Genomic DNA, 27325 nt, shown 5'->3' with positions numbered 1-27325 from the left:
TGTTTCTCTAATCAGCTGCCCCAGCCACTCTGTGGCTGAGATGCAGTAAAATCATCATGTGTGTCCCTTAGCTCTGTAGCCCTCCTCTCCCTGGGCTGATTGGATAGAATCCTGTGGCTGTGCTGTCTCTGTAGGATCCCTGCCCATCATTATTTCTCTCCTCTTAAGTGCCTTGCATGGAATTCTTTTTGTTTTCATTTTAAATGTTGTCTGTTGCTTACAAGCTTTGTTAAACACAGGCTAAATGTCTTACGCTGGTGCAACATTGGAGGATTTGTTCTTTGAAAAGCTATAGGTTTTTTTGTTAAGAGGAAATTCTGAAATTTGAAGAACCTATGGTTTCTTCTCAAATTTTTCTCGGTTGCTGCAATGATTGTGTAGTTTTTTGTTGTGTGTACAGTTACATTTATTAATTTACTTGGAAAGTGCCTCCATGTTAAGGCGCTGTCCCTGCCTTCAAGGGGCTTCCAGTTTTGATTTTTAAAAAATAGTATGTAAATCAGTACCTTACAGAACATAGTGCTTGGTGTCCTGGGGAGGATTCCCATGGAATCTTCAGGCTGGGTGTATCAGGCTTCCTAGAAGAGAGAGGGTGTCTGAGCTAAATCCTGAACATGTCTTGTGTCCCTGATTATATGGTTAATTCAGAATTCTAAGCTGAGGAATATAGTATCTCTTTTGCAGCCTGAAAATTATCCTGGGAAATCCCTTCTGTTGAACCCAGAAGATGTCCTAGGGATAGAAACGTGTCTATAGGCCCTTTAATAAAAATGGGATTCTTTTTAAGGAGCAGCCTTGAGTTTTAAGAAGAGCAAGTTGTTGAGAAAGAATGCCATTTCATATGAGAGTAAGAGAGGTTTATTGGCAGATTCAGGTGTGGAGAAAGTCCAATAGGAAAATGTCCATGGTCATTATCTTCATACACTCAGTCACTGGGTGGAGAGGGGTTCAGTTTTTCTATCCAGCCTAAGTGGTAGAGCTAGAATTAATGAGTAGAAACCATGGGGAGATAGATTCTGGCTCAATATAAGAAAAACTTTTGTCTATCAAAGCTGGGTTTTTGGTGTGTGTGTTTTTGTTTTGTTTGTTTGTTTGTGTGTGTTTTGCCTCAGGAATGACTGAATTCCCTATCACTGGCCATGTTTGGCCCCCTCGTTCCCACTGCCCATGTTGGAACACAGACTCACCCGCTAGTTCCCTCCCATCATGTGAGGCATACCAGTCATCTCTTGTGAGTTTTGTGGTTAGTAATTTGTTACTAATAATGTCACTTTTTAATGATGTCACTCTTACTTGGATTCCAGTGATCTCTCTCAAGTGGGGAGAGAAAGGAGTAGAGTTTCAGCTAGAATGCTCTGAGCAACACATATCCCCAAGTGCACCCATAACGTCTCCTTCATGGTGTGATGGGAAAGGAGGAGGCATGGAGCATTGTGCTAAGACACACACCCCCTGGTGTGGGGATATAAGAAGGGCCAGGGCTCCAAACAAGATGAGCTTTAAAAACATCTTTTTCCATAGTCTGAAATTCAGTGATGACAAGCTTCCTCTGAGTTACATGTTTGCAACATAGTTCCAAGCTTATATTCATTAAAGGTAATGACCAAGAAGATTAACAACAAAAAAAATACACTGGAGCAATCACAGCATTCTAATAACCTTGTTTATTTTTGTTTTTTAACACGTTGTTTGTCAGTTGAGCTTTCTGAATACATAAGATAATGCTTTAAATCAAAGCAGCTTGGGGACAGATGCATTAACTCTTCTGAGTCAGTAGGGGACTGTTAAAAACATCACTCTTGGACCTGCCTGTATCTCACTGCCAGACAGACCTTCCCAGGACATGGTTTTCATCATGTCTCTGTGACTGTTTATTTAGCTGTTCTTGTTCAGGAGTCTCAGTACTTTAAGTGGGTGTGTATGCATTATTAATAGTTGTATTTTCTTCAGTGACAGAAAAGTTAGGAATTTGAAAATATTTTAGTTTTTCATATGCCTTTTTAATATTTCTTTTATGTTACCACTGTGAGTTACCCATTTTCAAGTGGGTATGTAATTCATCTACTTATTTATCTAGTTTATTTATTTACTTACTTATTTGGAGATTGAGGTCTCACTCTGTTGTCCAGGCTGGAGTGTAGTAGCTCAATCATAGCTCACTATCACCTCAAACTTCTGGGCTCAAGTGATTCTCCTGCCTCAGCCTCTCAAGTAGCTAGGACTACCAGCACACACCACCATGCCTGCCTAATTTTTATTATTTATTTGATATTTGAGGTCCAATTTATTTCTTTTTTTAAACTTTTATCTTAACTTCAGGGGTACATGTGCAGGTTTGTTACATAGGTAGACACGTGTCGTGGGAGTTTATTGTACAGATGATTTCATCACCCAGGTATTAAGCCTAGTACTCACTAGTTATTTTTCCTGATTGTCTCCCTCCTCCCACCCTCCACCCTCCAATAGGTCCCAGTGTGTGTTGTTCCCCTCTGTGTGTCCATGTGTTCTCATCATTTTTGTCCCACTTATAAGTGAGAACATGTGGTATTTGGTTGTCTCTTCCTGCATTAGTTTGCTAAAGATAACGGCCTCCAGGTCCATCCATGTCCCTGCAAAGAACCTGCTCTCTCTTTTTTATGGCTGCATAGTATTCCATGGTGTATACGTACCACATTTTCTTTATCCAGTCTCTCATTGGTGGGCATTTGGGTTGATTCCATGTCTTTGCTATTATGAATAGTGCTGCAGTGAACACATGTGTACATGTGTCTTTATAATAGAACAATTTATATTCCTTTGGGTGTATATCCAGTAATGGGATTGCTGGGTCAGATGGTATTTCTGTCTTTAGGACTTCGAGGAGTCACCACACTGTGTTCCACAATGGTTGGACTAATTTACACTCCTACCAACAGTGTATAAGCATTCCTTTTTCTCCACAACCTTATCAGCATCTATTTTTTTTGACTTTTTATCTCATTGTGGTTTTTATTTCTGTTTCTGTAATGATCAGTGATGTTGAGTGTTTTCTCATATGTTTCTTGGCCACATAAATGTCTTCTTTTGAAAAGTATTCATGTCCTTTGTCCAGTTTTTAATGGGGTTGTTTGCTTTTTTTCTTGTAAATTTGTTTAAGTTCCTTATAGATGCTGGATATTAGACCTTTGTTGGATACATAGCTTGCAAAAATTTTCTCTCATTCTATAGCTTGTCTGTTTACTCTGTTGGTAGTTTCTTTTGCTGTGCAAAAGCTCTTTGGTATAATTAGATCCCATTTGTCATTTTTTGCCTTGGTTGCAATTGCTTTTGGTGTCTTCCTCATGAAATTTTTGCCCATGCCTATGTCCTGAATGGTATTGCCTAGGTTGTCTTTCAGGGTTTTTATGATTTGGAGTTTATACATTTAAGTCTTTATTCCATCTTGAGTTAATTTTTGTATATGGTGTAAGGAAGGGGTCCAGTTTCAATCTTCTGCATATGGCTAGCCAGTTATCCTAGCACCCATTTATTGAATAGGGAATCTTTTCCCCATTGTTTGATTTTTGTCAGATTTGTCAAAGACCAGATAACTGTAGGTGTGCAGTTTTATTTCTGAGATCTGTATTCTATTCTATTGGTTTATGTGTCTGTTTTTGTACCAGTACCATGCTGTTTTGGTTATTGTAGCCCTTTAGTGTAGTTTGAAGTTGGATAGCATGATGACTCCAGCTTTGTTCTTTTTGCGTAGGATTGCCTTGGCTATTCAGGCTCTTTTCTGTTTCCATATGAATTTTAAAATAGTTTTTCCTAGTTCTGCTAAGAATCTTAATGGTAGTCTAATAGGAATAGCATTGAATTCATAAACTGCTTTGAGCAATATGGCCATTTTAATGATATTGAGTCTTCCTATCCATGAGCATGGAATGTTTTTCCATTTGTTTGTATCATCTCTGATTTCTTTCAGCAGTGTTTATAGTTCTTCTTGTAAAGAACTTTCGGCCGGGTGCAGTGACTCACGCCTGTAATCCCAGCACTTTGTAAGGCTGAGGCGGGTGGATCATGAGGTCAGGAGATCGAGACCATCCTGGCTAACATGGTGAAACCCCGACTCTACTAAATATACAAAAAATTAGCTGGGTATGGTGGCAGGTGCCTGTAGTCCCAGCTACTCAGGAGGCTGAGGCAGGAGAATGGCTTGAACCCAGGAGGCGGAGCTTGCAGTGAGCTGAGATCACGCCACTGCACTCCAGCCTGGGTGACAGAGTGAGACTCTGTCTCAAAAAAATAAAATAAATAAATAACTTTCACCTCCCTGTTTAGCTGTATTCCTAGGTATTTTATTATTTTTGTGGCAATTGTGAAGGAGATTGTTCCTGATTTGGCTCTTGGCTTGACTGTTCTTGGTGTATAGGAATGCTAGTGATTTTTGAACATTGATTTTGTATCCTGATACTTTGCTGAAGTTCTTTATCAGCTTAAGAATCTTTTTGGCTGAGACTGGGGTTTTCTGGACATAGGGTCATGCTGTCTGCAAACATGGATAGTTTGACTTCCTCTCTTCCTACTTGGATGTGCTTTATTTCTTTCTCTTGCCTAATTGGCCTGGTGAGGACTTCCAGTACTATGTTAAATAGGAGTGGTGAGAGAGGGCATCCTTGTCTTGTGCCGGTTTTCAAGGGAAATGCTTCCAGCTTTTGCCCATTCAGTATGATGTTGGCTATGGGTTTGTCATATATGGCACTTATTGTTTTGAGGTGCATTCCTTTAATACCTAGCTCATTGGGACTTTTTAACATGAATGAATGTTGAATTTTATTGGAAACCTTTTGTGCATCTATTGAGATAGTCATGTGTTTTTTTTTCTTTAGTTCTGTTTATGTGATGAATCATATTTATTGATTTGCATATGTTGAACCAACGTTGCATCCTAGGGATAAAGCCTACTTGATAATGGTGGATAAGCTTTTTGACATGCCTCTGGATTTGGTTTGCCAGCATTTTATTGATGATTTGCATCAGTGTTCATCAAGGACCTTGGCCTAAAGTTTTCTTTTTTGTTGTATCTTTGTGGCTAATTTTAAAATCTTTTGTATAGATGGGGTCTCACTTTTTCCCAGGCTAGTCTTGAACTCCTGGCCTTAAGCAATCCTTCTATCTTGGCCTCCCAAAGCACTGGGGTAACAGACATGCGCCACCATGGCTGACTTAATTCATTTATATATTAATGATCACTAAACTCACAAACTGTTGGTGCTCCCTTTAAGGTGTCTATGTTTTTCTTAAACTTTGCTCTGCTACAGCATCTGGTATGATGTGATATCTAATAGTATGAAATCATATCTTTCAGTCCTTTTGTTGCTCCACAAATAACGCCACGCTGTTCATGAGTCCTTACACCTAAGTTCAGGAAACACCAACTTTTATTTTCTTCAGGGAAGAAAGGTAATATTCACTTGTCTCTGGAAGAGTAACCCCATTCTAGTCATTTCCATGCCTTATGTTCTCTAGTATCTTGTCTCTAAAGACTGAGACAGCTGGTGAAATAATCAGTATCATCTATAGATTCAGCATGGCATTATTGTTAGTGAAGCTAGCACCTAGCACAGGGATCAAGATTTTTTGTAAGTGCTTTAGGTTTTTGGGGCCAGAGGGTCTCTGAGGTCTCTTACAACTCCTTGCCAATGCTGTCGAAACACAAAAGCATCCATTGACAGCGTTTAAATGAATGAATATGGCTGTTTTCCAACAAAACTTTATCTAAGGATGCTGAAATGTGAATTTGAAATTTGAATAATTATTTTGTGCAGTAAAATAGTAGTCTCATTTCAGATTTTTTCAGCCATTTAAAGAAGTAGAAATGGGAGTTTTTATTACCTAAAAAAAGCCTGTATCTGTATATATTTACAGTTTCACTTTCTTTTTTTATTTTTATTTTTTATTATACTTTAAGTTGTAGGGTACATGTGCACAGCGTGCAGGTTTGTTACGTATGTATACATGTGCCATGTTGGTGTGCTGCACTCATTAACTGGTCATTTACATTAGGTGTATCTCCTAATGCTATCCCTCCCCCCTCCCCCCATCCCACGACAGGCCCCCGTGTGTGATGTTCCCCTTCCTGTGTCCAAGTGTTCTCATCGTTCAATTCCCACCTATGAGTGAGAACATGTGGTGTTTAGTTTTTTGTCCTTGCGATAGTTTGCTGAGAATGATGGTTTCCAGCTTCATCCACGTCCCTACAAAGGACGTGAACTCATCCTTTTTTATGGCTGCATAGTATTCCATGGTGTATTTGTGCTTTTCTTAATCCAGTCTATCATTGATGGACATTTGGGTTGGTTCCAAGTCTTTGCTATTGTGAATAGTGCCACAGTAAACATATGTGTGCACATGTGTTTATAGCAGCATGATTTATAATCCTTTGGGTATATACCCAGTAATGGGATGGCTGGGTCAAATGGTATTTCTAGTTCTAGATCCCTGAGGAATCACCACACTGTCTTCCACAATGGTTGAACCACTTTACAGTCCCACCAACAGTGTAAAAGTGTTCCTATTTCTCCAAATCCTCTCCAGCACCTGTTGTTTCCTGACTGTTTAATGATGGCCATTCTAACTGGTGTGAGATGGTATCTCATTGTGGTTTTAATTTGCATTTCTCTGATGGCCAGTGATGATGAACATTTTTGCATGCGTCTGTTGGCTGCATACATGTCTTCTTTTGAGAAGTGTCTGTTCGTATCCTTCGCCCCTTTTTTGAAGACTTAAATGTTAGAGCTAAAACCGTAAAAACCCTAGAAGAAAACCTAGACAATACCATTCAGGACATAGGCATGGGCAAGGACTTCATGTGTAAAACACCAAAAGCAATGGCAACAAAAGCCAAAATTGACAAATGGGATCTTATTAAACTAAAGAGCTTCTGCACAGCAAAAGAAACTACCGTCAGAGTGAACAGGCAACCTACAGAATGGGAGAAAATTTTTGCAATCTATTCCTCTGACAAAGGGCTAATATCCAGAATCTACAAAGAACTCAAACAAATTTACAAGAAAAAACAACCCCATCAAAAAGTGGGCGAAGGATATGAACAGTTTCACTTTCTTTAAACAGCCTTCCATAATGGCTTCTCACACCAATCCCAGGCAAGGTTAGTTGAAGATGGAGGCTCAGGAGCTTATAAGATGAGAAATTCTTGTAATTTAGGATGCATCAAAACTTACTTTCAAATAGTAATTGGAAATTTTGGGCATTGAGAAAAATAACAGTTACATGTCATAAGGTCAAAGTTAAACTGTGCTGTTTTCAAATGGCAATAAGCTCAATTCTGGGAGCTTATGGGAATTGCTAGTTATAATAAATTACTTAAGCGGAAATCTTCTTTATGCTGATTTAATCAGGCCTGTTACTAAGAGAATATGTACTTGGATATTACCAGCTTAGGTATATAAGTAACTCTCCCGACAAGTGCATAACAGGGTACATTCAGGAGTCTCATGGGGTTATTATGGCCCTCAGCTTGTCTCTGGCTGACACAGTGTAGTTTAGCACAAGAGTCCTGGGCATTATTATGGAGGACAGAGGTGGAGAGAAGTTAGAAATTAGCCTCCTACTGGCAGATGACTTCAGAATGTGACTAATCATTGGACCATTCAGTTCTTCTGGTACTTTTTTAAAGAAAGCCTCTGATTCATGGCCTTGGGAGCTACTTTTCCTCTTATAACACACTTAAAGAGCTCCTTTTCCTTATCTAGGCCACAGATGTGGACATTTAATAAATTAAAGCATTAAACAGAATGCTCCCCTGGTCTCTTCCTCTTATGTCCATGAAGTCTATCAAGTAATTATCTGTAAGAATGCAGCCATGCCTGGTGCAGTGACTCATGCCTGTAATCCCAGCGCTTTGGGAGGCCAAGGCGGATGGATCACTTGAGGCCAGGAGTTCGAGACCAGCCTGACCAACATGGCAAAACCCCATCTCTACCAAAAAATACAAAAATTAGCCAGGCATGGTGGTGCGTGCTTCTAGTCCCAGCTACTTGGGAAGCTGAGGAGGGAGAATCGCTTGAACCTGGGAGGCAGAGGTTGCAGTGAGCTGAGATTGCACTACTGCACTCCAGCCTGGGGGAGAGAGTAAGACCCTGTCTCAAAAAAAAAAAAAAAAAAAAAAAAAAAAAAAAAAATGCAGTCAGTAGCAAGGGCCTAGGAATGGATTTGCCAAAAGTGGGTCCCTTTTTAGTATAATTCCTGATAATAAAATACAAATATAACTATATTGAATAAAGTTGTTTTCAGAGGTGGTGGATTTCAAGTGAAGGTTGTTTTATGCTGTAGTCAAAAGGGTTTAGGTAGAACTTGCTCTGTAATTATGCCTGAACTAGGTAACCAAAAATGTTGAAGGAGTCCGCCTCAATGGGCACAAAGTCAGTAAACATCTGGGTGGGATGAGCTCTTTCTTTAGATAAGTCACAAGGGACACTGGAATAGTTTTTATTCCTATTTCTCTTTTCAGATGGAATCCTGCCCTGGGGACCAAATGTAATAATCTAATATTGGTATCCCCAGGGTCTCTGGATCTTCCTGAGACCACTGGCTTTAGCCAAGCTAGTGGCATCTATTTATACAACATGAGTGGTTGGGCTCCCTACACAGAGCTTAAAAGGGAAGGGGGTTCTGTAGCCATAATGAGAAACTAGCTTTCACAGCCTTCCTTGCTCATCTGCCTGTGGGCCAGGTGGGATAGACACTGCAGGTACCAGCCTCTGTAGGGAAACCCGTGAAACTGAGGGCATGTGGTTCAGCAGGTCAGCATGGCAGAGCCTCCCTTCAAGAGAGGCCCAGGATGGAATAGTCTTGTGGATGAAGCTTCCACAGACTTTGAGAAGTTTCCAAACAAAAACATAATATGGGATGGCAGGTACCTTCCTGCTGATCCTGTTTTGTCGGCTACTGCCAGGTCCCCAGCCCCATCTTGGGGAGGGAACAAAGCATATTCCAGCTCTAACTTGGCCTCTCTTTCATATTGGGAGATGCCTCTGTTGCCTGTCTTTTTAGGAAGAGCTTTTGCTTTCAAGAAGTATAGGATGGGCTGGGCGCAGTGGCTCACGCCTGTAATCCCAGCACTTTGGGAGGCCGAGGCGGGCAGATCACGAGGTCAGGAGATCAAGACCATCCTGGCTAACAGGGTGAAACCCCATCTCTACTAAAAATACAAAAAATTAGCCGGGTGAGGTGGCGGGTGCCTGTAGTCCCAGCTACTCGGGAGGCTGAGGCAGGAGCTTGGCGTGAACCCGGGAGGCGGAGCTTGCAGTGAGCCGAGATGATGCCACTGCACTGCAGCCTGGGCGACAGCGAGACTCTGTCTCAAAAAAAAAAAAAGTATAGGATGGTCATTAAGAACACACACCCTGGAACTAGAACTGGGGAAGTTTCTTAACCCCTCTGTATCTGTTTTCTCATATACATTACAAGAGTTTGTGAGCATTGAGTGTGTAAAGATATGTATAGTCCTTAGAACAGTTTCTGACAAACAGAAGACAGCTTATGGTGATGATCGTTATACTTATTAAGGACAGAGATGGGGGAAACTTAGAAATTGGTCAGCCCCCTAACAGCAGATGACATCAGGATATCAAATGGCCATTGGAAAATTTAATTCCTATGGCACTCTTTTTTAGAAACCTTGGCTTTTTGAATGATTTTCCTTCTCATCATAACTACAGGGTATTTAGGCACATTTGTCATCTAATTCCTTAATTCCCCGTCACATAGCAGGGGATCTACATTTGTACTCCTATCACACACATACCATGGAGTTTCAGCATATTTGTTCCGTACACACCTTTGATGCATTTCCCTGGCATAAGACATTCCATGACTTGAGTACATAGTGGTTGTTTGAAATTCTGCTAATACTAGGACCTTCGCATATGGCTTCACAAGTTGTGTACTGCACAACTCCAGGGGGCCACTGAGCACTTTAAAGCTAATCACTACCTAGTACACACTCAATCTTAAAGATCTTTGAAATTTGAATCAATCAAAAGGATATTTATACAAGATTTATATGTAGACAGGCACATTTGAAATTGCATCCTTCTAAAGATAATTTTATATCGCTATAACCTCACAAGAAAAAATTTGTTTTCCTCCATTGATCCTAGTAATAGCAAACACACACAGTAATATGACTGCCATGGAATGGAAAATTATTAAGTACTGAAAAACTGAACTGAAAGATAAAATCTCTTAATGCGTGGATTATGGAAAAGGAGGAGGCTTGCTTTATGCAAGGCTGATATTATATAACAGTATATATGGGTATATACTGATATTATACTGGTATATATTATATACCACTAGGTACAGCAGGTTATGGAAAAGTTTCTAATAGTTGAAGGAGGAGCCTTTTAACAAACAGAAAATTTCTCCACTGGGCTTAATTGATACCTAAATTTCTACATTAAAATTTAATCACTTTCATTTTTACCTATGTCATATATTACATGTACATATCTTGAATAGGAGGATGCATTTATTCTCACTAGTCATTTACCATGTAAGGTGAATAGGAGGCCCACACATGCTGATAAGAACAGGATTTCTTGGAGAAAGATAGAGAGGACCTGACTGCAGTGAGCACCTTCCATGACCTCTTTCGTGTGGGGAGAGGGGCCTGACAAAGAGAACATGGTGAGATGCTGAAGGCAAACACTGACCATTCCAAATTTAGAAATTTAGAGGATAGACCAAATTTAGAGGATAGACTTTAGCATCAAGATTTTTGTTTAGCATTAACCAAAAGTTCAAAGACAGACTAGAAGTCTTTGCTCAAGATTTTATATTTTTAGGATGTTCTTAGAAGTTAAATAAAAAGCTCCCCACTTCTTGAATAAGCAGAGTTGATGCTGCATGATTCTTTCTTCAGGGCAGCAAAATCTGCCTCCATGCCTGACCCACTGTAGGCATCCAATAAATGCCTCTGGGACAAAATATGTTTCATTTTATTCACCTTGTTTTTACCAGAAGGTAATGAATTATATTTTGAAACAAATTTTAGGAAACTATGAGCTTCTTCTTTGGATAAACAGGCTTTCCACATCTTGGCAGACCACTGCTGAGTACAGTGTCAGCATGACTTCCAGCCCCATCTCAGCCTCCCTCACCTACTGCGGGACTTGTCTGGGGCTCTGTTGCATACCCCGCCGTTGTATACAGACTCAAGCAAAAACCGATATTCTAAAGCTCATCATTTTTGTCATTTAGAGCACTTATTTTCTCATTTCAGAAAGTGGATGTCACCAGCAGGGCTGTGATGGAAATAATGACTAAAACGATTGAATACCTTCAACCCAATCCAGGTAAGGCATCCTCTTACATGTTTAAAGGATCCCTTGAGGTAACTTTTAGTTTCTCTTGATAGACATTTTAAGTTTGGTGTGTTTCTTCTTTTGGTGTTGCTTCCTCAGTCCACTTTTCTGAGAGGTTAGCGACTTTATGGATAGCACATTTTAACTGAGGAGAAGGGCTTTTTAAAGCTCACATTGAAGTAACTGGAAGATCTGTGGTATTTTATCTGACCGTGGTATATTTAACAAATAATGTATGCAAACAGTTCAGGTGACACATAATATCAGAGTAGCTATAAACTGTTATCAGTTGACCTTGAACTTTCAAGAGATGGTAAAAAGGAAAATTAGGATAGTTTAAGATAAGATATAATGATTCCCAGAAGATGTGAAAAAGTAGGGAGGTGAATCATTTTCATGAAACACAGAGGGTTTCTTCATAGGGCATCACCAAAGTCTTCAGAGCGTTGATCTTGATTCTGATTCTTCTCCAAGCACATCACAGATCAGCACTGGTTCCTGCTAACTTGTTATACTCTAAAAAAAGGAGTGGTAATAGAGATAATGGAGCTATATGTTGATAAGAGGACCAAGTGGAGTTGGGGCAGTTTCGGTAGGCACTAGGTATAGCAAAGCAAAGCAGCCTACCTGATAGACCTCCTCATTACCATTCCTGTGTGTCAGTTTCTAACCACAGGGCATGGAAACGGGAAGTGAGTCTGGTTGTATTTAAGTGAGATGTGTGAATATTTGGAAGACCCCTTAATCTTGAGGCTAGTTTCTTTGCAAGTTTCAGGTTGGGGTTCCATGTATTTTATGGTCCTGGAGAGGATGATGCAGACAACTGCTCCAGCCCCAATGAGTTTGGATACTGAGCAATAGTGGACAAGTGATAAGAAAAGGGGCGGGTGTGGGATGAGAGGAAGCAGGTATGTGCCATAGTAAGTGCTGGCTCCTTCTCTATGCCCCCTGCTGCTGGCTGCAGCTTCCTTCCATCCTTATTCACCTATGACCAGCCTAGCTGCTATTCTGAGGATGAACAAACTATGTAGGAATAACTTTCTGGATTTTTATTGCTGTTGTTTTTGTTCATAAAACACATTAGAAACGAGGGAGGAAAATATGGAAGAAAATGTGGTAAGCTATAGGAACCAGGAATGTAACTGACAGTGGACTAGATACATTTTCAAATGCCTAGCAAATTGGTCAAAGAACTGCAAAAATCAAGTTTCTAATTTTTACCCAGAACCTTCTTGGTAACTACTGTTTTTCACAGAGATGCAAAGATCTCTTGGATGCACATTTATTCCTTAGTGTTTAAACCACTGTCATAGGTCAAGTTCTGAAAGAGAACTGCTCGCCCTGCTTCCCCACAAGAAATCATTATATAGGGGCAAGAAGTTTTGGTCTTTATCTTTGCCTAGAACCTTGAAGTACTCCATGATTTCCCGGGATTTTCACATGAGTTGTACTTGTAACTCATGGTTGTAAGGCTAAGATAAAGGCAATGGGAGGAGGAATACAGTATTTATTGAGCACTGATGCATTTTCAGTGCAGTGCTAGGTATATGAGGCACTGTCTCATCTTTAAAAGTAACCATTTTTCTCCATATAAAGTAAAAACAGTTGAAGAATTTCTAGTGTGAAAATAGACTAAAAATTCATTGTAACACAAATTATCAGTGGGAGCTCATCAGTTTTCCTGAGCATAATGGAACTGTGCTCTGTTGTAGGTAGGTGTGGTGGGTTGAATAGTGTGTCTCCCCAAATTCAGGTCCATCCATAACTAAACTTATAAGGAATGTGACCTTATTTGGAAATAATCTTTGCAGATGTAAGTAGTGATATAGGATCTTGAGATGAACTCTTCCTAGGTTTAGGGTGGCACCTAGAACCAATGATGAGTGTCCTTATGAGAAGAGGAGAGGACACAGAGAAACACAGGAAAGAAGGCCACGTGAAGAATGAGAAGAGGTTGAAGTTACATGTAATGAGCCAAGGAATGCCAGGAGCCACCACCACAAGCTGGAAGACATAGGAAGGATTCTCTCAGAGCCTCCAGAGGGAACCAACTTTGCCGACACCTTAATTTCAGACTTCCGGCATGCTGAACTGTGAGGGAATCAATTCTTTTCTTTCAGGCCACCCAGTTTGTGGTCATTTGAGATGACAGCTCTAGAAAACTAATACAGTAGGCTAGCCTCATTTTATTCAGGAAAAAACAAGGGTCAGAGAATTTAAGGAACTTTCCCATTCATGTACCTAGGAAGGGATGAAGACAGGATTGGAACTCAGGTCTGACTACCTCTTAAGTCTCTGCACTTCACGTTGCACGATCCTGCCTCTGAGAAGGGTAGGCTCCATTTCATTTAGGTGTAAAGGGTCCTTGCCTTTCAGAGTGAGTACCAGAGAAATTCAGAAAGGAAATTGTGGGATTAAGGCTTGTTTTTATTTTAATAAAAAACATCAAAGGAGGAGGTAATTGAGAATATCTTAATCTTTAGAAATGACATTTTTAATACAATATTGCATGTGCTAATTGGCTGCCAATATAATGGTTTTGTGACTATTTGAGAGTTGAATGGACATCTGCCGCTAAAGAGAACAATGAAGGCCATTACAGGCAATTCGAGGTTGGTTTCAGAAAAACAGTTATGCATGGGCAGGTCACATACATATATGAATAAGTACTACCCAGAAGAGTCCAGAACAAAACAAAATTTTGTGTAATCATTCCACAGAATTTAAACAACCTGCATTTAATTGTTTACAACAGGTACAATTTCATCCCTCCACCAGCCTCTTGCCATGAGAGTAGACACTGGCCATAGAGCCCAGACCAGGTAACTGGTAAAGTTCAGAGTTAGGCAAACACCCAGAGAGAGAGTCTTTGAGCACAGGAGAGCAGAAAGAATATTCCCAAACTCATGCAGTTTGCTAAATACTTTGCCCACTCAGCCTTTCAGTGAACCCTAGAGCTGGGCCAACCAGTGTGGATACTGAATGCTGGTTCTGAATAAGCAAGATGTGGCTTGGGTTAGGACAGGGCCTGATGCCAAGTAGCAGATTTACATGGACAGGCCAGGGGAATCAGTAGGATTTGATGCTTTGAGGGTACTTTGGGAGTACATCTGTATTAGATTACTGCTGCAGGGTGCTTGCTGGCTTTCACATCTTGGGGGTGTGGAGCTTACACGTTTTCTATTCTTAAAACTCAGTTCCTATTGAAGTGATGACCAAAGTGATTTTGTTTAGCTTTTAAGAATACATGGCTATGCTCTTTGAAGGTCCTACCTCCACTCTTGCTCATCTCCAGAATGATATTTTAAAAAGCAAATTTGGTCATATTATATAAAACGCTTCCATGGCTTTTCATGCCTTTAGGATTAACTTTCATTTTTAACATGGCTTAAGGGGCCCTCCCTGCATGGTCAGCCTGCCCTTTCCCCAACACCTTGCTAGGCTAACAGCTCCCTCAGGTCCAGCGTAAAGGTCACTTATTAGCCTTCCTTGGCTCCAACCACATTAGGTTCCCCTGTCACTGTCCCTTTTGTAATCCCAGCTGCTTTTCAGTGGGGCACATGCCATACTTGTGGTTTTGTTTTTCATCCCCTGTGAGTTCAGCACTGTGCCTGTCTTATTCACCACCACATCCCCAGCCCCCAGCTCAGTTCCAGGCAGCCAATAGGCACTTGGATACTGGAATAAACGAATTATGAAGCACAGTTGACTGTCAGAGTCTAATGTACTAAAACTTCTCTACTACAAAAAGTGGGAGGAAAAATTCTTCCTTTTCCCTAAATCATCAGATACTCATATGTAACCAACATTTGTCACATGCATTTACTTTTATGCAAAGAGCAATTCTAGATGCTTTGGGGCAGAAATGAGACCAAGACTGGAGGCTTGTCCTCTGGAACCTCACAGTCTTAGTGTAAGTTACACACAGTCTGAGGAGAGGAGCCCAGAAGGCTTCACAGCTAATTCCTCCTGGAAAGTCCAGCTAACTGATGAGATGTGGAAGCGTGAGCGGGATCACAGGCTTAAAGGTCTGCCCTGTGAGGGTGGGCTTTCGAGAACGCGGGACAGACAGCTGTAAAGTCATCCAAGCTTGAACTGGAATAGCATAAACCAGTACACATTCCTAAACTGCTTAAATAAGAAATAATTTGAATATAAAAAGTACTGTGCACAAATTCCATTCTACTGGTTGTAAGTGCCTATTCTTACGATATCTTTGAGCAAAAATCATTGAAGAAGATATAAGTCAGTTTTCTTTACATATTCTGATGCCTTATGGGGAAGCAAAAACTAAATCAGTGTTGTCCAATAGAAATAGGATGCAAGCCACATATGTAATTTTGAATTTTTTAGAAACCACATTATAAAAGTAAAAAGAAAGACGAAATTGTCTTTAATAATATATTTTATTTAACCCATTATAGCCAAAATATTAACCACTATTAAAAATTGAGATATTTTATGTTTTTTTCTTACTCTGAATTTCGGTCTGTATTTTATACTTACAGCACATTTCAATTTGGACTAGCCACATTTCAGGTGCTAAGCAGCCCGCTGTGGCCAGTGGTGACCATGATAGATAGTACAGCACTAGATAATTTGCCTTTCTGTTTGACACATGTTTCATATTTACCTCCTTGGTTTTATGTTTTATCAGTGGGGTTTTTTTTTTTTTCAATAGAGAAATGGACTCTTGATTTAGAATTAGGATATCTTTAGGCTCTGGATTTGAAAGTCTGTTTCATGACACTTGAATGGAATTGTAGACAATTGGACTGTGGACCCTTTCCAGACTTAGCATCTTTGTTATGAGAGAGGCCTTTTCAGTTTGCACTGAGAAGTTACTCTTACCCTGATGTGATAATCTAATATAAATTTCCAAACTGCTTACATAAAAAGCAGCTTGAATGTGGAAAATGTTGTACACAGTAGGGGTTTGTTTCTCTATGGAAATGCTTTTCCCTTGAATGCCTATATGGTCTAGATTTTTCCTGCATTTCTGAGATTTAGGTATCAAATTGGGATCATTCGATGTCTATTTAGAATTTTGTAATAATTTCAAATCTCATTTGTGAAATATTGCCTGTGGAAATAAAAGCTAGCTGTATTAGTTTCAAAATGTCCCATTAGTCCCTGGAAAGATACTCTATTAAAATTAGTGTACTTCTTTTCCCACAGGCTGTGCTCTTAATCATCTCCTTCCAAAGATGAATAAATACAGTGATTATATTTGGTGACTGTGGAACTGAAAATGAATACATGTATTACTTGGCATTCATGTAGCCAAATCCTTCGTCTCACAACACACTGAATTTGCTGTTTTTCCTGGAGGACGGGATAACTTGCGTTCGTCTTTGCATCTTTTAGAGTCCTTAGCATTATGCCTGGTACATTGTTTGCTCTCACTATGTCTGGTGAATAGGTGTATGAATGAATATATCCATCCTTCCCTTAAAGAATAAGGGGTGTGTGCTGAGTCTAGTAGCCAGAGCTTTTCCATTTCCGCATCCTGGCAATGAAAAATTATCAAAATGCATAAAGGACAGATTACAAAAGCAGTTGTGAGGAAAATGTTGTTAAGCTTCAAAGGAATAGGGTATTTCAAGGATAAATATATTAAGAAAGAAAATTTAAGTCAGATGATGGGTGATATAATTCATATACTAATGTATTGAAAGGCTGGAGGGTTTCTACTTCTACATCTTTGGGGAAAATATTGAAAATTAATAGGTTCCTAAAATATTTGAGACACTGTAAGTGATTCAGAGTTTTAAGTCGGCTAGAACTGGTGGAATAACGATATTCTTTACTTGTGTGTCTAAACAATGAATTAGCTAATGCCAGATCTTATTTAAAAGATTCTTAATCAGGGCTGGGCACGGTAGCTCATGCCTATAATCCCAGCACTTTGGGAGGCCGAGGCGGGCGGATCACGAGGTCAGGGGATAGAGACCATCCTGGCTAACACAGTGAAACCCCGTCTCTACTAAAAATACAAAAAATTAGCCACTCTTGGTGGTGGGCACCTGTAATCCCAGCTACTTGGGAGGCTGAGGCAGGAGAATGGTGTGAACCCAGGAGGCGGGGCTTGCAGTGAACCAGGATCATGCCACTGCACTCCAGCCTGGGCGACAGAGCGGGACTCTGTCTCAAAAAAGAAAAAAAAATTAAAAAGATTCTTAATCATAACAAATATAATATACATTTAAAATGCATGTGTACATATATATTGAGAATTAAGCTAATGGCGCCTCACATGAATAGTCCCTAGATACTATAAATAAATACCATACCTAAACCCTCAGCATGGCCTTTAAGATCCAGCATGTGGTGGCCCCTGTGCTTTCTGTCTCTTCCTAGGTCCTTCTGCCTCTTGTTCATTCTGTGGCCTTTAGTTTCTTCAGTTCCTCAAGTTCTTTGCTGTATCAGGAGTTTGCAGCGGTTGTTTCCCCTTCTCCTGGTGGAATACGGGCCCTCATCTGCCCCTTCTTCGACAACTGTCTTCTTACCATCCCTCCTGTCTCAGCTTATATATCTCGACTCTGAGTGGCGTCTCCCGAGGGCCAAGTCGAAATCATTTTACTCCAGTTTTATATTCTCATGCTACCTTCACATCACATGAGTTCCTCTCTACAAATCTCTTGAGAGGTTCCTCACTTAGAATAAAATTGAAAGCACTTATGTGGGTTACAAAGTCCTGAGGATCTGAACTCATTCCCTATGTTCCTGGCCGTCTCCATCTCGCTCCTTCTGAGCTAGCCTTCCTCAAACACACAGGCACGTTGTTCGTGGGGCCTGGCCAGCCCCTTTGCCTCAATCACTTCCTCTCCATGTCTTCTCAAAGCCTTCGCTGGGGTCTCTGCTCAAATGTCACCTAATTTGTGCAGCTTTCCTGACCATCTTGTTTAAAACATCAGTCCTTCTAATTTCCTAAGCCTTTTCTTGTTTTACTTTTCTTCAGAGCATTTAGCACCACTTCAGGTGTACATTTACTTGTTAAAGTGTTGGTTGTCACTGCTGCCGAAATCTAGTGACTTGAGCATAGGATTGTTTGTACACTGCAAAGAGCCCAATTCTATCCTTTTATTGCACTTTTCATAATATTTACTTTATGCAACTTATGATTTGTTCACTATACTGCCTTTTTCCATTAGTACTCTCCTATTTTACATTCTTCACATAGCAGCCAGTTCCATCCATTAAAGATGTAAATCACATCTTGTCACTCCTCTGCTTGTAACTCGCCACTGGCTTCCATTGTACTGAGAATTATCCTCAGCCTTGTTCCTGCCTCGGGGTCTTTGCACAGGTGTTTCTTCTGCCTGGAACACTCTTCTCCAGCTCCTGTTAATGTCTGCTGCTCCTGATCACTGCATCTTCAGTCAGATGCCATCTCCCTGTACAGTCCTTTCCTGCCCCCGACCCCTATTGAAAATAGTTTCTCCTCATCCCCTCATACCTCCTTATATTATTTCCTAACAACATTTGGAGTTATCTTCTAATTTATCTTTTTGTTTATTGTTTTCACATCACTCCCATTTCTCATAGAGAACGTAACCTCCAGAAGGGTAGAGTCTTGTCTATCTTGTTTACTATTCATAATAATGGAAGCAGCGCCCTCAGTAAATATTTATTGAATGAATGCTGTTCATCTCTTCCAGTGTATTGTAAACATAGTCATTGAAGACAAGGACTATGTCTCTTTTACTCCTTTATATATACCCAGTTCCTAGCACAGAGTTTGGTGCTAGCAATTGATTAATTTGCTTAATGAATGAATCAAATCATGTGAAGTATATACAAGCTCCATCTTATAGGAGTAACTAATTTTTCAGGTAAGAGTCGTGGTCTGCAGACTTTTACAGGTCAGGATCAGAGCTGTTCTCTGTGTAATATCTATTTGGTGTCATGCACAATTAATATATTTCACAATTGCTTTGGGAAAAGTGTGGATATGCATACTCTCATGTATAAAACCACTGGGCTGAAACTATTAATAGACATTTATGTTTACATACCTAGATAATAGTTGTATCTATTTTTGGATGAGAAAACTGAAGCTGCAAGGTGATTAGCAATTTGCCTGAAGTATACAACAGAAGAGCCAGAATCTTTATTCAGATATTACTATCTCCAAAGCACATTCTGTTTTCAAAACAAAATGTCTTATGCTACAAAGTCTTAAACTGCAAAGATACCTCCAGGCTTGGTATGTGTGGCAAGTGTACTCTAGGGTGACTCCTACAGAATCACACCCTTGTATAATTCCTTCCTGTTGGGTGTAGATGAAACCTGTGACTTGCTGCTAACCAATAAATATGGCAAAGGTAATGGAATCAACTACTCACCAGTCCCTTGATGTGATTACATTATATGGCAAAATCAATGGTGCATCACTCCCATGATCATGTCACATTATGTGAGACAGTCTTAGCAGACTAATACGAGAGACATTCCCTTCCTGGTCTAGAAGAAGCACACTGCCATGTTATGACAGCCCAAGGAGAGGACCACATGTCAAGGAACTGGGAGTGCTCTACAACCTAAGGGTGGCCACTAGCCAATAGCCAGTGGGAAGCCAGAGCTCTCCATCACACTGCCACAGAGAAGTGAACAGCCCGGACTCAAGAAGACAGCAACCCACCTGAGCCTGGATGCAGACTTCTCCCCTCTCCGGCCTCCAGATGGTAAAGCAGCCGGACTCCACATTGTTTGCAGCCTGGCGAGACCCTGAGCCTAGGACTCAATTTAGGCATGCCCAGACTTACCTGCGGAAACTGTGAGGTAATGTGTATTGTCTGAAGCCACTGAGTTTGTGGTACTTTGTTATTCTATGTAGAAAACTAATACAGTGTGGCTGTTCCCAGCCAGAGCTCCTATTTCAAGCATACAGCTGTCTACTGGGGCCATCAGGCTATTTGCCCAGTGGCTTTAGGCTCCTTGGATACCTTACATTGAGGCAGGAGGTAGATTGAGAACACCTGTCACTGTCTTTTCAGCTTAAGATGAGGGCTCCTGAACCCCCAGGGAGTGTAGGTCAGTCCAGTTCCAGCAAAGACTGAAGATATCTTTGTGTTTTGAAACATGATAGCAAAGAACACTTGGCACAGTGCCTGACACTTAGTAGGGACTCAGGAAGTATTATGCACCTTCCTTTCCTGGGATACTGCAGCTCAACCTAGGGCATCTCAGATGCTAACCCAGCAGTTCCTCCGTGGGCAAGGCCTTTAGAAATCTCACTGCAGGACCCTTCTTACAATAAGCATATATTATTAACACCACCCTCTGTTTGCTCTGAAAACCTGAGAAAGCAAAGGCTGATGATGTTAGTACACTGAGGGTTGTGTGTTTTTCAAATTGCACAAACTGTTTTATACCCCTGAGGGGGACAGTTGCCTGCTTTGCCAGGGCATGCTGTGAGACCTGTGTTGGCACCTTGCAGCACCCCATCTTGAGGTGGGAGATGTTTGCTGCCCCATGTCACAAGTTGTTAGGGCTGCTGACTGTGTACTACAGCACAGGGTCTTAATATCCCTCCCCGCTGTTTCCTACTTGAGGCATAAAAGAGCTTTGTCACCTTGGAGAGAGGTGTTATATAAATACCATTATTTGGGTTGAGAGTAGCATGATCCAGTGCTAGGGTTGTCTGTTTGTGTAAGTCAGTAGGCAAATCTTCCTCTTCCCTTTTCTCAGTCTCTTCTAATAGTTAACTACAAAAGAAACAACATAGATGTGAGTATATTTACCTAAGTTCTCATTACAATATAACTCTTTCTGTCATTTAGTAATTGTTAGTGTGCAAAACAGCAGAGCACATTGGTATCAGTGCAGGGAGCATCAGAGGGCCACGTTTCAGGCTTGTAGATGCTCTGAGACTTCACCTAAGGAAACCAGGCCATAATATGCAATAATCACATGTTGCCAAAATGAAATGCGTGCTAAGATGCTATTTATTACATAAATTTTGTTGCAAATATTAAGCCCCAAATCTTATTTAGTGTGATTTGAGGATTTATACTCATATTACAATTGTAATCTCTATATTAGACTTCACAAATTGAGTTAAAATAATTTAGAATTAATTTTTCTTATTTTTCATAGTAAAACATGCATAACATGAAATTATCTTAACTATTTTTAAGTATACATTTCACTGGTATTAAATACATTCATAATGTTGCGTAATCACCACCACCATCCATCACCATAACTCTTTTTGTCTTGTAAAAGTGAGACTCTATCCTCATTAAGTAATAACTCCCCCTTTCCTACTTCAGCCCCTGGCTACCACCATTCTACTTTCTAGCTCTATGATTTTAATTATTCTAATTACTTTATATAAGTGGAATCACATAGCATTTGTCTTTTTTGTGACAGGTTTATTTCACTTGGCATAATGTCCCAAGGTTTACTTATGCAATAGTGTATGTAAGAATTGCCTTCCTTTTTAAGGCTGAATAATATTCCATTGTGTGTAAATAGTGCAATTTTTATATAGGTTTACCTGTTGATGGACAACTGAGTTGCTTTCACATTTTAGCTATTGTGAATAATGCTTCTATGACCATGAGTATACAAATATCTCTCTGAAACTCTGCTTTCAATTATTTTGGGTAAATATCCAGAAATGGAATTGCTGGAACTTAAGGGAATTCTTTTTTTTATTTCTGAGGTACCACTGTGCTCTTTTCCGCACCATTTTACTTTCTCACCAACAGTGCACAAGTGTTCGAGTTACTCTACATCCTTGCTAACACTTGTTATTTTCTGATTTTTTGATGTTTACCATCCTTATGAGTGTGAGGCGGTGTCTCATTGTAGTTTTGATTTGTAATGACCTAATGATTAGTGATGTTGAGCACCTTTTTATGTGCTTTTTAGCCATTTGTATATCTTCTTTGGAGAAATGTCCATTCAAGGCTTCACTCATTTATTAATCCAGTTATTTGGGTTTTTTGTTAAGTTTTAGGAGTTCTGTACATATCAGATATGATTTACAAATATTTTCTCCCATTCTGTGGGTTGCCTTTTTACTCACTTTATAGTGTCTTTTGATGCACACAATTTCTTAACTTTCATGAAGTCCAATTGTGTAATTTTTTTGTTGTTGCGTATGCCTTTGGTATCATATCCAGGAATTCATTGCCACATCCAGTATCATGAAGCTTTTGCCTGTGTTTTCTTCTAAGAGTTCTAGAGTTTTAGATCTTACAGCTAGCTCTTTAATGTATTTGGAGTTAATTTTTGTATATAGTATTAGAAAAAGGTCCAAATTCATTTTTTGCATATAGATCCATTTTTCCGAGCACCATTGGTTGAAAAGATTATTATTTCTCATGAGTGGTCTTGGTACCTTTGTCAAAAATCATTTGACCATATATGCAAGGGTTTATTTCTGGGCTCTCTACTCTGTTCCCTTGGCCTACATGTCTGTCTTTATGACAGTACCACACTGTATTACCATAGCTTTGTAGTGAGTTTTCAAATCAGGAGCTGTGAGTCTTCTAGCTTTGTTTTTTTAAGATTCTTTTTGCTACTTGGAGTCTCTTGAGATTCCATATGAATTTTAGGATGGGATTTCCATTTCTACAAAAAATGTTACTGAGACTTTGATAGGGATTGCATTGAATCTGTAGATTGCTTTGAATAATGTTGACGTCTTGATAATATTAAGTCTTCGAGTTCATGAACATGGGATGTATTTCCATTTATATATGTCTTTTAAAATTTCTTTCAGCAGTGTTTGGTAGTTTTCATTGTTGAAGTCTTTTACCTCCTTGGTTAAATTAATTCCTGAGTATTTTGTTCTTTTTGATACTATTGTGAATGGAATTAACCTTTTAATTTCCTTTTCAGATTGTTCATTGTCAGTGTATAGAAATGCAACTGATTTTTGTGTGTTGACTTTGTGTCCTGCTACTTTGTTGAATTCATTTATTAGTTCTGACAGCTTTTTGTGGGAAATCTTTAGAGTTTTCTATATGTAAGATCATATCATCTGAAAATAGATAATTTTACTTGTTTACATCCAATTTGGATTCCTTTTTCTTACCAAATTGCCCTGGCCAGAACTTTCAGTACTGTGTTGAGTAGATGTGGTCACAGTGGGCATCGTTGTCTTGTTACTGATCTTAGAGTAAAAGCTTTCAGTCTTTCACCATTTAGTATGATGTTCATTGTGAGGTTTTCATATATGACTTTTACCATGTTGAGGTAATTTCTTCCTATTCCTAGCTTATTGTTTTTATCATGAAAAGGTGTTGAACTTAGTCAACACTTATTCCTGCATCAGTTGAGATGATCATGTGTGTGTGTGTTTTTTTTTTACTCTATTTTGTTAATGTGAGGTATTAGATGGACCCATTTTTGTATATTGAACCATATGCTTGTATTTCAGGAACAAATACCACTTGGTCATGGGGTATAATTTTTAAAATATGCTGTTGAATTTGCTTTGCTAGCATTTTGTTGAGAATTTTCACAACAATGATCAAAAGAGATATTGGTCTCTAGTTGTCCTGTAGTGTCTTTGTCTGGCTTTGCTATCAAGATAATGCTGTCCTCATAGAATGAGCAGGAAATTTTCCTTCTTCAGTTTTTTGGAAAAGTTTGAGGAGGGTTGGTGTTCTTCAAATATTTGGTAGAAGTCACTGGTGAAGCCATCAGATCCTAGGCTTGTCTTTGTTGGGAGATTTTTGGTTACTGATTCAATCTTCTTACTAATGATAGGTCTGTTCAGATTTTCTATTTCTTTGTGAGTTAGTCTTGGTAGGTTTTGTGTTTCTAAGAGTTTGTCCATTTCATTTAGGTTATACAATTCATTGTTGTGCAGTTGTTCATAGTACTCTCTTAATAATCTTGTTTACTTGTGTAGATCAGAATGAATATCCCCACTTTTTATTTCTGATTTTAGTAATTTGTGTCTTTTCTCTCTTTTTTTTTCTAGTTCAGCTAGCTAAATGTTTGTCAATTTTGTTGATCTTTTCCAAGAACAAACTTTTAATTTTTTCCATCAATTAAAGACATCCTTGGTTCTTGATAGGTGATGAAGAGGCAAGTATATTTTTAGCTGTTGGTTGCCATTTCAACGAAATAGCCGTCAACTGTAATTTTCTCCAAAAGTGGGAAAATAGAGAAAAAAAACTAACATTTTTCTGTACTTCATTTTCCATCTGTAAAATGGAGAAACAAAACCCATCTCTTGTGTTTTGCAAGGCTGGATGATGTGTACGCATTATATATGTAGTAGATACTTCTGAAATTATAGTTATAGGATGAAATCTGGTTATGGTCTTCAGTTTTTCAGGTATTTCAGGGCTCTTTCTAAGTTTCCGGACCAGATAGTAGCAATTAATGAATACTACTACAAATTATTCGGCATTTGTCCTGCTTAAGATCTCTGCTCCTTTGGGCAATGAGGCTTGGTTTCTATAAGACAGGTAGGGATGACGAAGGAATTAAGTCACTAAAAGCAGTGAAAGACTTCAGAAACCACGTTTCATGTCTTTGGTCTTCCCTGATGGATGCTAAAGCCATTAGGTTTCCCCCAACAGTCAGAACAGGAAGATGTGACTTGGAGTACTGTGGCCACCTGTTCTGCCCAAGTGCATCAGCTGTGTTCATCAACTCACACCAAGGGTGGGGGTTGGATTTTCTTCTTCCCTGTTGTGATAGACAGATGCCCTGTCATTATGTTTTTATTTGAAATTTCACAGTGAAAGAAGGAAGCCACTCTTGAGAATACAGCAATTTAAATCAGGTTGTAATTTTTAAAAAGTGATCTACAAAAGGTCTTTCCCTAAATACTCCCATCATAATCATCTAGGGTGGGGAGAAAAATGGGGTGTGGAGGGCAGACTCACCCCTCATCCCTGCCCTTCCAGCAGAGAACACTCATTTTCACACCCCTGTGCCTCTGCAGCTTCACCCCTTGTTCAGGTTTGTGCTGGGCATCTCCGTTCCACAGAGACTGCTGGTTTCCAGTGTGACAGAAATCTCATTTGTGATAAACCTTGATTTTGAATTGTAGTAAATGAAACTTTAAAAAAAGCAGACATTAAAACTCCCTATTTTTTTCCCTAGGAAAAGGAGCATTCCATCTTCTGGCATCACTGTCCTTGGGACTAAACCCCCTTAGAAAACACCGCTTTTGCCTAGCCCTCAGAGGCTTGGTCCCCTGACATTTTACACCTTTCCAGAAAAAGAATCTCAAGGGCATTCCTACAAACGTCTGTCATAACCTCAACAACCTCACAACCTTAAGTCTGTCCTGTTTTAGAGACACACACAAACAAATGCTATAAAGGAAGCGTTAATACTTGTTTAGAGAGATTATCAGGAACATTGTACTTAACAGTGAGAAATCTGAATAATGTGTATATGAGTGCGTTATGTTATTCTTTGTACTTTGCATTTTCAGAATGTCCCATCTTTTTTTTTAAGCCAAGAAGTATAATAATACCTGACCACCACAGATGAGAATTGGAGTGCAATAAAACTTGCCACAAGCTGGGAGGAACCAGCACTGTGCTCCTACAGGCTTAACAACCATCTTTCTGGAAGAAAAACCTTGATTTGTAGCATGAGCCAGTTTCTGTGTCTCACATGGCCATTTTCAAGCTACCAATGTGACATCACTGAACTCTGACTTGGAAAAAGAGGCTCACACTTGGCTCCCCCGAGCAGTGCTGGCCTAACTCCAGCACACCACTGGGTTGAACTGCCAAGAAAGAGTAGCTCCCACGGATAGGGAGGAAGCAAATGCTCTCTAAATACCTGTAGACAGAGGCAGGGAGACCTTTGTAGAATGGAGAGTGTTAGGGACCTGCCTCTTCTTTATTTCGGAAAGTCTTAGATTACACATTCATTGGTTGATCTCATGCTTGTGTACTTATGGAAATAAAGCATTTAGTTAGTAAAATATTGTTACCCAAGGACTCAATAACCATGCAGTCAAGAAATTGTGTATATATTTTAGAGGCTTCTTTCAAACTTAACTTTTTAAGATGACTTTATTCAAAAAGAGTAAACCCAGCTGGAATATTTATAAAGATAAAAGCTTCAGAAATCCATGTGAAATGAAAATTATGTAATAATTGGTTTGCTCACAAATATAGGAATTCAAATAGTTTTAAAAAATTACTTTGATTTAAAGTTTGTTAAAATAATCAAGTTTAAAAAGAAAGTATATGGGTTGAGTGGTATCCCTCTCAAATTCATTTCATTTTCCCCCAGAACCTCAGAATGTGACCTATGTCAGCTGAGGCTGCCATTAACAAAATATCATAAACAATAGAAATTTATTTTCTTGCAGTTCTGGAGGTTATATAGTCCAAGATCAAGTTGCTGGACCATGTTTTAATTTCTGATGAGGGCTCTCTTCCTAGCTGGTAGATAGCCGCCTTCTCACTATGTCCTCATGTAACCGTTTCGTGGTGCATGTGTGTGGAGAGAGAGAGATTGTTTTCTCTCTTCCTCTCTTATAAGGTCACCAATCCTATTGGATTAGGACTTTGACCTCCTGACTTCATTTAATCTTAATTACTTCCTAAAAGCACTATCTCCAAATGCAATTACATTGGGTATTAGGGCTTCAGCGTATGAATTTGGGGAGGACAAATAGCAGTCTTCTTACCTTTTTTACATTCATCACTTACCAACTCTATTCCTTTAGCGTAGGTTGGGCTCTCATCTCTATCTTTAGTTTTATACTAGAGGCAAGCTAGATATTTATAGCCAAACCCACCAACTCTAAGAACTTTCCTCTTGTCCATGACAATCTGGGAATGCCATATTTATACATTTCAGTATACCTCTTGGTTAATCTACTTCCATAACACAATTTACCATATTGGTCATAGCCTCCATTTTATTGAATGGTTCCATAAGTGCCAGGCACGGTGCTGGATACTCTAAAACATCATTTCTAATCCTCACAATAAATCCAGCAAGGTAGCTTTGATTTTCTCCATTCTGTA

At 39.5% G+C, this 27325-nt stretch overlaps 1 protein-coding gene across 3 annotated transcripts in view; it reads left to right on the top strand.

The window, feature by feature from the left end:
• Nucleotides 1–27325, top strand: part of SH3GL2 (SH3 domain containing GRB2 like 2, endophilin A1) — a 222566-nt gene that overhangs the window by 177898 nt on the left and 17343 nt on the right. For all 3 annotated transcript variants that reach the window (XM_055294171.2, XM_055294172.2, XM_055294170.2), the window contains one exon: nt 11267–11339. In XM_055294171.2, coding sequence (XP_055150146.1) covers nt 11267–11339 — 73 coding nt within the window. The remainder of the gene's footprint in view (nt 1–11266; nt 11340–27325) is intronic.

This window comes from Symphalangus syndactylus, chromosome 9 (assembly GCF_028878055.3).
Source record: "Symphalangus syndactylus isolate Jambi chromosome 9, NHGRI_mSymSyn1-v2.1_pri, whole genome shotgun sequence".
NCBI classification, from domain to species: Eukaryota; Metazoa; Chordata; class Mammalia; order Primates; family Hylobatidae; genus Symphalangus; species Symphalangus syndactylus.
Note: the sequence above shows the minus strand (reverse complement) of the source record. Positions and strands in the feature narration are given on the sequence as shown.